Source organism: Carcharhinus amblyrhynchos, chromosome 19 (assembly GCF_965287045.1).
Source record: "Carcharhinus amblyrhynchos chromosome 19, sCarAmb.v2.hapA, whole genome shotgun sequence".
NCBI lineage: Eukaryota > Metazoa > Chordata > Chondrichthyes > Carcharhiniformes > Carcharhinidae > Carcharhinus > Carcharhinus amblyrhynchos.
This window is the reverse complement of record NC_137342.1, coordinates 30,319,281-30,333,358: the sequence shown is the minus strand read 5'-3', so window position 1 is coordinate 30,333,358 and position 14,078 is coordinate 30,319,281. Positions and strand designations below refer to the sequence as shown.

Genomic DNA, 14,078 nt, shown 5'->3' with positions numbered 1-14,078 from the left:
AATTTAAAACTGAGATAAGAAGGAATTTCTTCTTTGAGGGTAGAGTTTTTCAATCCTTGCATTAAAAACTGTGTGAGGGCAGAGCCCGTGTGTATACTTAAGGCTGAGATAGACAGATTTTTCATCAGTTATGGAGTAAGGTGTTACAGGAAAGGGGCAGGCAAGTGGACATGAGGAGTATCGGATCAGCCATGGTCCTATTGAATGGTGGAGCTGGCCAAATGCCTACTCCTGTTCCTATTTCTTATGGTCTTAAAAAAGCCCACTTGAGTGGCATTCCATTAACCATGTTACATATTCACACACTTCACCACCAGTGCTCAGTGGCAGCAGTGTATGCCAATATGCACTGCAGCAATTCACTAAAGATTTGCCCTAATCTCCTAAACTTATCACTTCTATAACCCAAAAGGATAAGAGCAGCAGCACATGGGAACACTGCTACCTGCAAGTTTCCCTCTACATCTCAGACAATGTAATTTAGAAATGTATCGCCATGCCTTCCTTGTTGCTGGATCAAAACCTTGGACCTCCCTATCTAACAGCATAATAGTTATACCTACACAACACACACTGCAGCAAGAAGACCACTCACCACCACTCTGGGGAGTAACCAGGAGTGAGTAATAAATGCTGGTCTTGCCAGTAATGTCAACATTCCATGTATAAGTAGAAATTTAAAAAACAATTAAGGTGGATAAGTAGTGAAATAAGCTGGGTTGCACTAGTTTGAAGCAAAAGGAGTTGGAAAATCAATACCTATATTTCTGCAAATTAATTTGAAAGTGGCTTAATAAATCATTTCTTTTAAATGTCTGGTTATTTGTACCACGTCACACATCCAGACTTCACAAGGGCACATGGAATGAGAATGTGTTAAGAACTAATTTATGGACAAAATGCTTGTATGTATTGTAGATATTTTAGGTTTGCAAGTGGCAACAGTTAAATAACTGGGATATTATTTGAATTGCACCAGTCTTGGGGACCTGTTCTTCAGGGCTCAAATCCATGAGTGAACATAAATAAAGTGGAAAGATAGTTTTGTAATCTCTGATGGGTCAGTTATTTGTTTGTTCCTTATAACAAATATACTAGAAAGATATGCAGTATATTAAGATAAACTGTTTCTGAAGAGAATTTCTCTAAGAAGTTAGGGAATGGCATGCTTTAGGGACAAACAGCAAATGTACTGAGTGTCTGCTTCACTTGAAGTAATGTTGCCTGAATCTGAAATTTGTAGGTTCAAACTCAACACCCTAGCACATAGAATTATCATAGAATCCCTACAGTGCAGAAAAAGGCCATTCAGCTCATCAAGTCTGCACTGACCACAATCCCATCCAGGTCCTATTCCCATAACCATGTATTTGCCCTGTTAATCCCCCAACATTAAGGGTCAATTTAGCATGTTAGCATGGCCAATCAACCCAACCTGCACATCTTTGGATATCTAGGAACTGATACTTCACAGAAGTATAGCCTGCTGTTTTATTGGAGGCTCCTTCCTTTTACGGGTGACAATAAATGGCTCAAAATGGATGTAAGATAAACCATGGTATTATTTGATGAAGCATAGGAGAGTTCTAGTGTCATGGTTGTCAGTATTCCTGACTGAACTAGTGCCACTTTGCTGATCAGGGGCCTTAGCTGTCTCCTTTTTATGGTTGCTAAAACATTCATAAATGTGAAACATTTCAAGACTTGATAATGTGCTATACAGAAGTACCTTCTAACATTACACATCAATTTCAGTATAATCATTATTCCTATTTGATAGCCATTTAATACTGTCTGTGCACTTGATGTTTTATGTAACAAATCTTTTATTTCAGATGATTAAAAGGAAATGAACAGTCATGTAACACCTTCACCCATTTTAGAACCATAGATTGGTACAGCACAGGGAAGGGTCACTGAACTCACTGGCTGGAATCTTACCACTGTTCGCGACAGTGTGATTTTTTTTTTCCATCCCAGCACAGTAATTGGAGATTTGACTGACTGCCAAATTCTCTGACCTCAGTGCAGCAGGAGAATGGCATGCACAGGCAGTAAGATCACGTCTGTTGAGTTTGTGTCTTCATGTGACTCAGCCTGAATCTAATGCTGTGCATAACCCTTTCCTATAATATTATTGTTCAAATAACTAATTCCCTTTCAAAATAATTTATAGTATCTGTTTCTTGACATTTGAGTTTAATTGTGGTGCCTGTTGATCTGTAAGTCTGTCACATGTGGAAGTGTATTGTCATTATATACTAGTGATATTCTGCAGCATTAAGTGCCATAGAGTGGTGAAATACAACATTTTATGTGGTGATTTGCTTGATAGATACTGCTTACAGCTGTGACCCTAGAATAAAAAAGTTTAAAGAAGAAGAAAAGGCAAGGAAAGAAGCAGAAAAGAAGGCAAAAGCTGAAGCAAAAAGGAAAGAACAAGAGGAAAAAGAGAAAGTAAGGATTAAAAGCTGGTAGTGTCTATCTGGTTTAATTTTGAATGTGTTACAACTCGATTTTTGCTGCAATAATTTAAAAACCGTCCTGAGAAGATCACACCATAAGAGTTGTCTGCTGCAGGAAGGCATTTCATCTCTGGTTTTCGCTGCCCTATCTTTACCCTTGTGGGAACACATCTTGAATGTACCTGAGCATTCTCCTCTTTAAAGGCATTCTGTTCCAAATGGCCAGTCAATCTCTGCTTCCAATTTATCCATTCTTATTTCACTGAGGCCCTCCTCCAATTAAGTATTTTACTTTTATTGCTGCTTGTCCTTTTCCATAGCTTATGTGATATTATAATATGACACAAAAATTAGTGGGAAAGCGAATTGCGTGGAGGATGCGGAAAGTCTGCAGAGAGATTTGGATAGGCTGAATGAGTGGGCGAGGATCTGGCGGATGGAGTATAACATTGGCAAGAACATTGCTACTGTGCAGAGGGACCTGGGGGTCCTTGTGCATGAATCGCAAAAACTCAGTCTGCAGGTGATGAAGAAGGCAAATGGAACGTTGGCCTTTATTGCGAGGGGATGGAATATAAAAGCAGGGAGGTCTTGCTGCAGTTGTACAAGGTACTGGTGAGGCCACAACTAGAGTACTGTGTGCAATTTTGGTCCCCTTATTTGCGAAAGGATATATTGGCCTTTGGAGGGAGTGCAGAGACGGTTCACCAGGTTGATACCAGAGAAGAGCTTATGAGGAGAGATTGAGTAGATTGGATCTGTACTCGTTGAAGTTTAGAAGGCTGAGGGGTGATCTTAGAGACATATAATGTAATGAAGGGGCTAGATAGGGTAGAGGCAGAGAGATTCTTTCCACTTAGAAAGGAAACAAGAACTAGAGGACACAGCCTCAAAATAAGGGGGAGTCAGTTTAGAACAGAGTTGTGGAGGAACTTCTTTGAGGGTAGTGAATCTCTGGAATTCTCTGCCCATTGAAGCGGTGGAGGCTACCTCGTTGAATATGTTTAAGTCACAGGTATATAGATTTCTGATCAATAAGGGAATTAAGGGTTATGGGGAGCAGGTGGGTAACTGGAATTGAACCACTTTTAGATCAGTCATGATCTTATTGAATGGCAGGACAGGCTTGAGGGGCTAGATGGCCTACTCCTGTTCCTATTTCTTATGTTCTTATCCACTGTTCCTAAATGCTCCCTTGCTGACATGTGACCAACCTCAATTCTCAGAACAATTCTAGCAGTGTCTCCTTCTTTGGTAGACTGATGCATACTAATCAAGAAGACTGCTGAACGCAGAAATTCTTACCCCCCTCCACCAAATCCTTTAATTATCCTAATATAGACCATATGAGATAGTAATAGTATAACATCTTCCATTATCATTAGTCTAATCTTTTTGTTGAAAAGACATCAAATTGCATTAAAAAATGTCTTGAAAAATATAACGCTTTGCAATCAAAAGACAGCCCCTGGGTTTGTCTTGGAATCTTTATATTTCAATTATCAAACTGGCTAAGAAATGTATTGGAAGGTGAGGGATCCATTTTAACAAACATAGCAACTTGCCAAGACTTCTTCAACAGCCTCTTGCAAACCTGCAACTTCCCAAGATCAAGGATGGCAAATACATAGGGACACAGCCATCTGCAGATTCCCCTTCAAATCTCTCAGCATCCTGACTTAAAATTAAATTGCCAATCCTTCAGCAGCACTGGATTAGAAGTCTAAAACTCTCTCCTTAAAACACTGCAGATGTGCCATGGACTGCTGCAGTTCAAGAAGTTAGCTCACCACCACCAACTGAGGATGGGAAATAAATTGTGATCCAAATTAAGATGACACCTTTCTGTTATACCATGCTTTCAATCTGACCATGAATTCATTGTCAGTAGCTATACTGGAGTATTTGTAGACTTCTAGGACTCAGGACAGGTGACTCATAAAACCAAATCAGTTCCATTCTTGGTAAAACATATTCTTGGGAGTTTGCACATTATTATTGAGACTGCCAAACCAAACAGGAAAAGTCTTCCACTGCCAACAATTTTGCTGCAACTCCCAGTGACATCCCAAGAACATTGAGCGCCTTATCTAGATGGACATTTCAGTGCAGTACTAGGGTAGTGTTGCATTTTTGGAAGTGACTTATTTCAGATAAGCTGGTAAACCAAGATATTTGCCTTGTTGGGTGAGTATAAAACATCCTAAAGCACCATCTGAAGTAGTGGAGTTAACCAAGATATCCAGACCAATACGTATCTTTCAACCAACATCTCTTAAAACAGATTTTAAGATTTGTCCATTATCCCATTGCTGTTTGTGGGATCCATCATAGAAGCATGGATAAAGGATATAGAGAAGCCACACTAATATTGCTTCAAATGACTGGGCTTGGAAGTATAACGCAACTATGTAAAGGAACAGAATAGAGTCAGAAACTGATTTTAGCTACTGTACCAGATTAAATAAGAAATACAGGCCAACATTCTATCCAGTACTCTTGTGATTTTATAATTTTGTAAGTATTTAGGATAAAAATATTTAGACACTAATATTGAAATATTTCAAAATACATGATCCATTTCCCTGTGTTTTGTTATTTGATTTGGGCTTTTAAGTTGAACTGATACCAGATTTAGGAATTCGTAATGCACTGGTAAATTTTACTTGCATAAATCACTATATCTCAGCATTATATACTATTTTAGAAAGACATTTAAATTACCTCTGTTCTCTTTTTATAAAAAAAAGCAAAAGCAGGCTGAGTTAGAAGTTGCCCGTTTGGCCAAACAGAAGGAAGAAGAAGAAGCCAGACAGCAGGCCTTGCAAACAAAGAAGGAAAAGGAAATACAGAAGAAAGCAATTAAGAAAGAAAGACAAAAGCTGCGTACAGTCTGTAAGGTGCAGTGCACTCTTATTTTAGTTTGTGTTCCTGGTCATTTCTGTGGACTTCAATGTGAACATGAAGATGATTTTCAGAAAATGTAATTCAATATCATGAGGGGCTCAGTGTATGATTTCCTGATGTATATTTGTGGAAACCAAATCTGTGTAGGGAGCAGGCAATCCGATAAATGTTACCTTATATTTCCACAGCACAAAGACCATGCTGACTTTAAAAGAATCTGAAATAGCTTTTTTTATGTGACACTTTATAATACAATGTCTCTCAACCAACATTTGAGATTAATATGTACTTGTTAAATATCCTTTGAAGTGCAAGCAACAATGAAGCATGCTGTTTACACTGAGATAGCATTCACTTTCATCCCTTCAACTCCTATCTTCCAACCCCAGAGGAAAGCAATTGCTTTTCTTTGATGTAGAAGAGCCAAATGAAATATATTTAACCTGACTGGGCTTTCTTACTGTCTCTGCTGTCTGCCATCAGAGTAGCACATGAACGAATGGTTTCCAAGTCTTTTAGTTTTCTGTCCCCACTAACAATTAATCCCCTTTCTATTTCTTAATGGATAGTTTACTGATTTAACCATTAATCCACTTCTTCAATTTTCTCCAGATACGTTATGTCTAATCCCTGGGTGTATATTACTGCACTTTAGAATTATTCTAACAGCCTTTACAGAAATTGAAACAGCTGAGTTTCTACTTTCCAGGTCATTTCCACATCTCTTCTCTTGTAAATTTTTATCGCTCCCCAGGCTTCCATTCTTTCACATTCTACTTCTCACCAGATGTTCCTATGTTGGTATCAGTTACATAATGGCTGAATCAGCAACTATGTTGTTTGTGATGTGATATGCCTACATGCTATCATTAAACTTAATATATCATCTACAATTACAGCTGGCAAATTGCAAAACAAGATATTTCAAACCTCATTAATGCATTGTGAAACAGTATTACCAGGTGTTTAATAGTCCAGAGTAGCACGAAGAATTTTGATTGGATAAGTATTTCGTCTGGATAGCCACCTCATGAATATCTGTACGATTAACTTTGTCCCAGGATATCTATGTCAAAGTCTTTTCCATGTTTTACACATTTTAGTTCAGGAGGCTCTTCTCCCCAGCTTATCAATTCTTCACCACCCTCTCCAAATTAAACTAATGAGACATCTCTTGATTTACTTTTCTCTTCATTCATTTTCCACTTGACTCCTGACTGCCAGAGTTATCTGATATTGTTATTGGTTTCCTTTTCTCTAGCAATATTCTACTGTCCTTCAAAACCAACGTGGCATCACCACGCTCTTCAAAATGACCCATTTTTGACTCCCCTGCTTTTTTTTAAATACAAACCCCTTTCTAATCTTAGCCTGAGTTATTGAGCGTGTTGCTTTCCAGCTGCATGCTCATCTCTCCCTCCCAATCAACGCCCGCCCCCCCCGCCAACTTATCAAAGTACTGAAACAGCCTGAATCAAAAACATTGAAAAACTTTCTTTGTGTTTCAATATTAGCACTGAAGTTGGCACTGAAGAAGTCTCTGTGCCATTTCAGATGTTCCCATCATGTGGGATCTGGATAGCGAGCTCACCAAGGTAGAGCTCAAAAAGGCCATTGACCATCTTGCCAGGAAAGCCCCAGGAAATGATGCCATTCACCTGGAAAACCAGCACTGCAGGCAGCATCTCCATGAATTTTTACACCTGCTGGAAGGAAACATTGTGCCTCAAGACATGGGATTTAACAATCATCTTGTACAAAAACAAAGGAGATCACAGTAACTTCAAGAATATTGAGATATCACCTTGTTAAATGATGTGGAGAAGGTCTTTGTTCAGATTGCTCTGACCAGATTGCAGACTCTGGCAGCACGCATCTACCTTAAAATTCTCTGTGGCTTCAGAATTGACAATTGATTTTTCTCACTTTGGCAGTTACTGAAGTGCCACAAACAGCGCAGAACATTCAGCATTGTCTTCATAGACTTTGTTGGCAGAGACAGACACTCTAAGCTGCTGTGGGAAGTAGGCTGCCTACCTGGACATCATTTCTTATTTCCATAAGAACATGCAGCATTTCATTAGTTACAGTGGAGCACCAAGATCAGCAGCAGAGTAAAGCAGGGTGGTGTCCTTGCACCAAGTCTCTTTGGCATAGTTTTCACCATACTTTCAGTATCACAAATGCATGCCAGTGCTGACAGCAAGCCGTGCAACTTGACAAGATTGAGCATAGAGACCAAAATGTGTAATGTCCTGATCTCTGAGTTCCACTGTGCTCTTGAGCTAAACCATTGCGTTTAACATTTTGGTGAGTTATAGTCATGAGCTGAGCTTTAAATTCCACATCATTGATTTGTCACTAGGAGTATGTATATCCATATCTGTAGCATTGTTCATCTCCACACCTACCTCAGTCTCTTGCCACTGAAATCCTCAATATGTGCCTTTGTCACATGAAGACTTAACTACTGCAACACTTTTTTTTCCTATTCCCTCATACTGCAACTTGTCCAAAACTTGTCCTGCCTAAACTCACCCATCTCCCTGTCTTCAGTGTCCTGTGCATAATCAATTCAAAATCTTCATCTCTATCTGTATGACCTCCCATGCCCTTGCCCCACTTTGTGGTTTCAGGCAAAATATTAACAATCTCACAGACTAGATAGATTTAGAATGGCATGTTTCTGTCCAGTATAATCTCCAGAATCTTCTCCAGCTCTATACTACCTTCTGAATGCTCTAACTTCTCCACTCCCCCACCTTCCCTTCACCTGATTAGATAATGGTTTCTCTTTTCCTTTCCTTCTGCAGCTCTCTTAAAAACCATCTCAAAATCTATCTCTTTATAACTTAGCTTTCAATCATACCTTCTGGTCTCTTCCTTCATTGTTCAGTATGTTTTATAAATATTTGTGAATTGCCTAGGACAATTTTCCAGTTCTATCTTGTCCTTTTACAGGGGAATTATTGGCAGCAACAAAGGTTTTGTCCAAACGTATTCAACCCCTCCCAGTACCTTTCTCATCACATCACCATTTCTCACACTCTTCTCCAGAAATGCATTTACTTTTCTTGAGGTTATTTATACTGCCAGTTTCAATACCTCTACTAACTTTTGTGTCCCTTTATGTAAATTGTGACGTACCTTCCTTATTTTATTTGTGTTTAAGCCCGTCACCATAATGAAAGATTTGAATCTATCTATTTAATGTTTTTAGAGTTTTTTTTCTATAGAAGTCAACCTCTGCTTCTTTCAAACCTTTTAATTAATTTAATTTAAAATCTAGAATTGTCTTTGTCTTATCTTTTTCTGTATCATTTCAAAAGCAATGAGCACCTTGCCATAATTAGGTGAGCAGACCAGAACTGCATATTGGACTCCATATGGAGCACTATAATGGATACTGGATAACAGGTTGCTTTTTAGTAGATCACCATATTTGTTCATCAAATGCCCAGCGTTGTACTTTTCGAATCTGTTACTGGGTTACACCTAGAATTTGGGAAATCTGGACCATAAAGTCATCACTGGCTCAGCATATGTCTACCCTTTTCACCTTTACTATAAAACACAGCAGATATTTTTATCCACCTATAAATTTAAAAAAAGCCATCCATAAAAATAACATCCATAGCCTTCAGACTGTTCACAACTAAAGTAAGGCTTTTAAAACAAGAATGTCCTCTTTATAATTTTCAAGAGAGTAGTCTTTGGGGCTTTAAATCAGTTTAAGAAGTTTTTTATATTGTTTCTTCATACTTAGGTCAAGTTCCTACCTTGGGTGTCAGCAATCCTTACCTACCCAGAGGTCATTCTTTTATCAGAAGCTCAGAAATGTGAGCTGGTTGTTAAGGGGCAGAATTGTTAAATCTCACCCTATCCACATCTTTATCTTTTCAATGAAAGGATAGGGATCAGAAGTGGCAACCAGCTCATATCCTTCCCTGCTCTCATCTGCCCCCTTTAATGATGTAGTGCTCAAAATCAGTCGTAGCATCCTCCATCCACTGCCTTGGCTTTCAGCTCATGATGGATTGCAATTTGAGCCATTGATTTGTTCTTATGGCTGTGTTGTTCCAGAAAGTGTATCTAGTTTCTTTATGCAGTTATCCATGTTCTGTATGTACTGCTGCCATCACTACAAGTGGTTCTGAGAATTTAACATCAACATAACTGACATCTGTTGTTATAATCAGTGCTGACTTATTGGAAAAGTGAAACTTCTTCTTATTTTCAAAGAATTGGAACTACTTCACTGATGATCAAACTGAAAATGTGAAAATGATGGAGGAAGTGGAGAAACTCTGTGATCGACTTGAACTAATGAGGTAATAATCTTTTTTAAAATTCCTTATCTGTATAATTCAATGTAAATAATTTGCTCAATTTATTTTTAAAATTTGACTTTATACTTCTTGTCTTTCAAGTATCCTTGCAAGATATGTAATTCAGCATTTCCCTAGATTCTTCCTTGAGGGGAACACAAAATGCAAATAAATTGTTACAAATACTGAAAATCTGAAATTATAGCACACAATAGTGTTTTAATACTTTTCCCATGTCATAAATTCCATCCACCTTCCTGGCCATTGTTTCAGATTGAACCAGAGTGTCCACAGCTTCAGCATCCTAAGTGACCCTGAGCTGAGCACCTCACTCTGTATCTTGTGTGTCACAAAGACTTCCACATCTGGCATTCTTCCCCTCCTTCCTTCTCTTAAGCCCATCTGCTGCTGAAACTGCATTTCCTTCTCTCCTCTCATTATAGGAATTCCATCACCCCTTTCTTTTAACATTATCCTTGAAACCCTGACCAAGCTTTTGGTCACTCCTCCTAATCGCTGCTGCTTTAACTTAATTTTGAGCGTGCCTCAAACACTCGGGAGTGATTTTTTTATTTTATAATCAAATTGGTTTTTGGTGCAGAAAGAGCAGCAATTTATTTTACATTAAATTGTAAAATACCTGCATAAGCTTTAAGGTTGTCACCTCTCTACTGAACAGGTATTAATTTTACTGTTTTTGTTCCTGTGCCTTTTCCACCCAAAAGTGACATTAAGGTTTTACAGTTGATCCCTGAAAACCTGACCATGGCATTTTATTTAGTAGATTCCAATGTATTTTCATGTCTTATTTCTTTTCAGCCTCCAAGCCTTAAATGAAGTGCTTGCATCAAGTACAAAGGATGAAGGCCAAGCTGAGATAGAGAAACAGGTATGATCCATAATTAAAACAAAATATACTAGATACACCCAGCGGATCAGGCAGCATCTTGGAGAGAGGAGCAGTGATAACATTTCAGTTTGATGGCCTTTTACTTGTGGTCCATAACATTTGCAGGTGCAACAGTTGTAGCCTATTCAGCCAAGTGATCTGTACTTCAACTCCATGGCAGTTCCAAATCTGTACTTTCACAGTTGGATTGTGTTCGAAAGGGGAAATGCTGTTGGTGGGAGCAGTTCAGTGTGATAAATTAAGGACATTGGTGTAATGTATTTGGATTTGATTAAAAACTCTTTTTTAAACTGCAGCCCCAAAGAAGCATTAATGCATGAAATACTACTGTTGACACTGACCCAAATGTGTGTGGTTGCTGTAAGCAAAGTTTACCCTTGGTCTGTTCATATATCTTGGTAGTTGTTTTTCATTTATATACCTTACTTAGCTGAGTTTGTTTGCTTTGTGTTTGATCATTAAAAAAATATACTTGCCACAAAAGAAAATACCAGGCAATAATTTGGTGATTGGGACCAGGTTACTTTCTTTTACAAGTATTTGTAGTGCCTTTTGTGTTGACATGCCAATGTGCCTTTTTTATAAATGGCAACTAAAAACAAAACTTGAAGAATGCATGCTTGTCCTTCGTTCCTCCTTCTGTACTTGATCTGGTTCAATAACTAATTCCAACAAGTCAAGAGTGATAGCATTCCTAGCAGATCCAGGTGAGGAAAAGTTGATATCGAACAATCCTACTGAATAGGAATTTGAGGAAAATTTAATATTGAATGAGCAACAATCTAATTTAAACTTATTCTAAAGATCAAAGAGGTGAATGCACAGTTGGCAAAAGAGAAGGAGGAAGCTGAGGCACGAATGCGCCAGGCTGCGAAAAGCTCTGATCATGCCACAGGATATGGTGGAGGCAGCAAAACCTGGCTGGAAGAAGACTTACAGCTGTTGATAAAAGGTGTAAATATCTTTCCTGCTGGAACTAATACAAGGTAATGCGTGGCAAAAAAAATTGAACAAATAACTGAATTATTCTGACGTGTTGGCTGCAACTGAAAATCCAGCACAAGTATTTGGAGAAATGGAAATGCTTTTGGAAGCATTTCTTCCTATCTGTAAAGTTTAAATGCAAAATATCTCCCACTCTGCCTTTATTTCACTTGTATTTAGCAACTAACTTTCCATCTCCAAATTTTGGAACTGAATTAGGTTGATTCCTTGATGTTCTTTATTTTCTACCTCTGCCACACATCTTGGTCGCTCTGCTGAATAGGGTTGTTTGGAAACCTTCTGTAATTGAGGGAATTTTTTCCTCCGTATTTTACATGCCCTGAAGGTTGAATTATTGTTCCAAGGGTGCTTCATTTTTTCCTGTACCTTGTTGACGTGACTATTTTTATGTGGGGAGCTGTGGGAGATGCCATCATAGCCAATCACTGATATGGCCATAGTCAGCCTACAGACTTATCAACATTTGAAAATGAAAAATTAATTATTAATGATTTCAATCAACACATTAGAAATGTATGTTTGAATAGCTAGTTGCACAGATACATCCATCAATCATTTTTAAAGCCTAATGAATATCTGTGATCATACAGAACTGTTCTTTTTCAGGTGGGAAGTAATTGCTAATTTTATTAATTCACACTCAACAAGTGGAATCAAAAGGACGGCCAAGGATGTAATCAACAAAGCCAAGAATTTACAAAAACTTGGTAAGTACAGAATTTCCTTTCAGTCTTCAGCATAACCTGATCCACCATTTGACGAAAGTTTTGAAAGTGACGGTTTAAAAAAAAGGAAAAGCTTTCAATGGCTGTTTAGAAGATGAAACATGAGTTGGAGGGAGAGAGAATTATCAAATAAATGCTGATTTATGTAGTTGAATTTGTCATCTTTTGGATATTTGGTGTTGCTTTGAGTTGTAGAGCTGGGGAGTTGTACTACAAAAAGTTCAATTGCTTTGTTCATTCCTGAGCTTTCTGAAGTCTAAACATGAGCACTATTCATTTCTTTCAATAAGGAGAGACCCAGAGAAAGGAATATCAAAGTTTTTGATTAAACTGAGTTCATCTGTCAACACAATATTCTCATTTGGACCATGTTCTATCCATCAAGTCTGGGTAACTTTTTAATTATTCCTGTTTGTCTTTCAGATCCTCTACAAAAAGATGAAATTAATAAAAAAGCATTTGAAAAATTCAGTAAAGATCACAATACAGCAGTTGCAGCACTGGATAAGGCAACTCCTTCAGAGAGGTTTGAGGGTAAGAAATGGGACCAGTGCATAGTTATTTTCTCATTATCATTTTTTAAAGATGTGCAGATATGCAGATTTCTCAACTTTAGACTTTCTGCTTGAAACCCAAAGTTTAGATTTAGTTTTTTTGGGGGGATGGGAAAGCAAAACAGACTGAAAATACAAAGAATGAATTAGTAAACGCAGCTCTCCATAACTTGGTTTGCTTCATGAACATGTTAAGTTTATTCTACCATTCACCCTGGCCTTCTATAGCAAAATATTCAAATTGTAAACATAACAAAATTCAATATGTCCAGATGTATGACTACTTAAGCAGGAAACTGGCATTAAAATAAATCAGTAACCTTTAGGAGAGAAAAGGATGGAAAAAATACATTGGTGTTATTATTTTTCAGTGTTATTACTGAAATAAAGCAATGTATTTTTTTACAATTCTGACCTTGATGTGAACAAATCAAAGGCAGGCGTTATAGGATTTTTCAAAAGAGACATGAAGCTGCATGCTTTTGACTAGAAGAACCAAAGTCCCCCACTAGTGTAAAAACTTAGTGAAGAGATTATGCTTTTTTTTTCTCCATAGCACCTGGTGGTGACATTAACCCATGGACAGCAGAAGAGCAGAAACTTCTAGAACAAGCGTTGAAGACCTATCCAGTAAATACGCCTGAACGATGGGAAAAGATAGCAGCAACTGTTCCAGGAAGGACAAAGAAAGATTGCATGAAGAGATACAAGGTAAGAAAAGTCTGAGCCAGTTCTAGCTCCTTTATAAATGACCTAAATAAAGCAGATTCGCAACCCTAAGGATGACCATGTCAAACCTGGTTCACTGATGTCCTTTGGAGAAGAAAATCTGCCAATTTTACCTAGTCTAGCCTACATGTGACTGATTGAACTGGGTGGTTTGCTAGACAATTAGGACTAAAAATTTAACGGATGGGAGTATTGCTGGCTAGGGCAGCATTTATTGTCCATCCTTTAAAGATGAGTTAACATAAAAGTGTAATAAAATTTAGACTTGCAAGGTCCTTTCAGCTGTTTTAAATTGTGTACATGTCTGATTTCTGCATTTTGAACTCTTTGTTCCTACTTAACAGGAACTTGTTGAAATGGTCAAAGCAAAGAAAGCCGCACAAGACCAAGTTAATACTGCTAGATCGAAGAAATGAGATGTTGCCACTCCCTTTTATCATTGTGCATGTGATTAT

The 14,078-nt window shown here is 38.0% G+C and overlaps 1 protein-coding gene across 1 annotated transcript in view; it reads left to right on the top strand.

Annotated features, from left to right (window-relative positions):
• Positions 1-14,074, top strand: part of dnajc2 (DnaJ (Hsp40) homolog, subfamily C, member 2) — a 43,972-nt gene extending 29,898 nt beyond the window's left edge. The window contains exons 9-17 of the mRNA XM_080207466.1: positions 2,336-2,457; positions 5,216-5,365; positions 9,615-9,703; positions 10,520-10,589; positions 11,415-11,596; positions 12,222-12,322; positions 12,764-12,874; positions 13,451-13,605; positions 13,968-14,074. Coding sequence (XP_080063592.1) covers positions 2,336-2,457; positions 5,216-5,365; positions 9,615-9,703; positions 10,520-10,589; positions 11,415-11,596; positions 12,222-12,322; positions 12,764-12,874; positions 13,451-13,605; positions 13,968-14,039 — 1,052 coding nt within the window. The 3' untranslated portion in view covers positions 14,040-14,074. The remainder of the gene's footprint in view (positions 1-2,335; positions 2,458-5,215; positions 5,366-9,614; positions 9,704-10,519; positions 10,590-11,414; positions 11,597-12,221; positions 12,323-12,763; positions 12,875-13,450; positions 13,606-13,967) is intronic.
• The last annotated feature ends 4 nt before the right edge of the window (positions 14,075-14,078 follow it).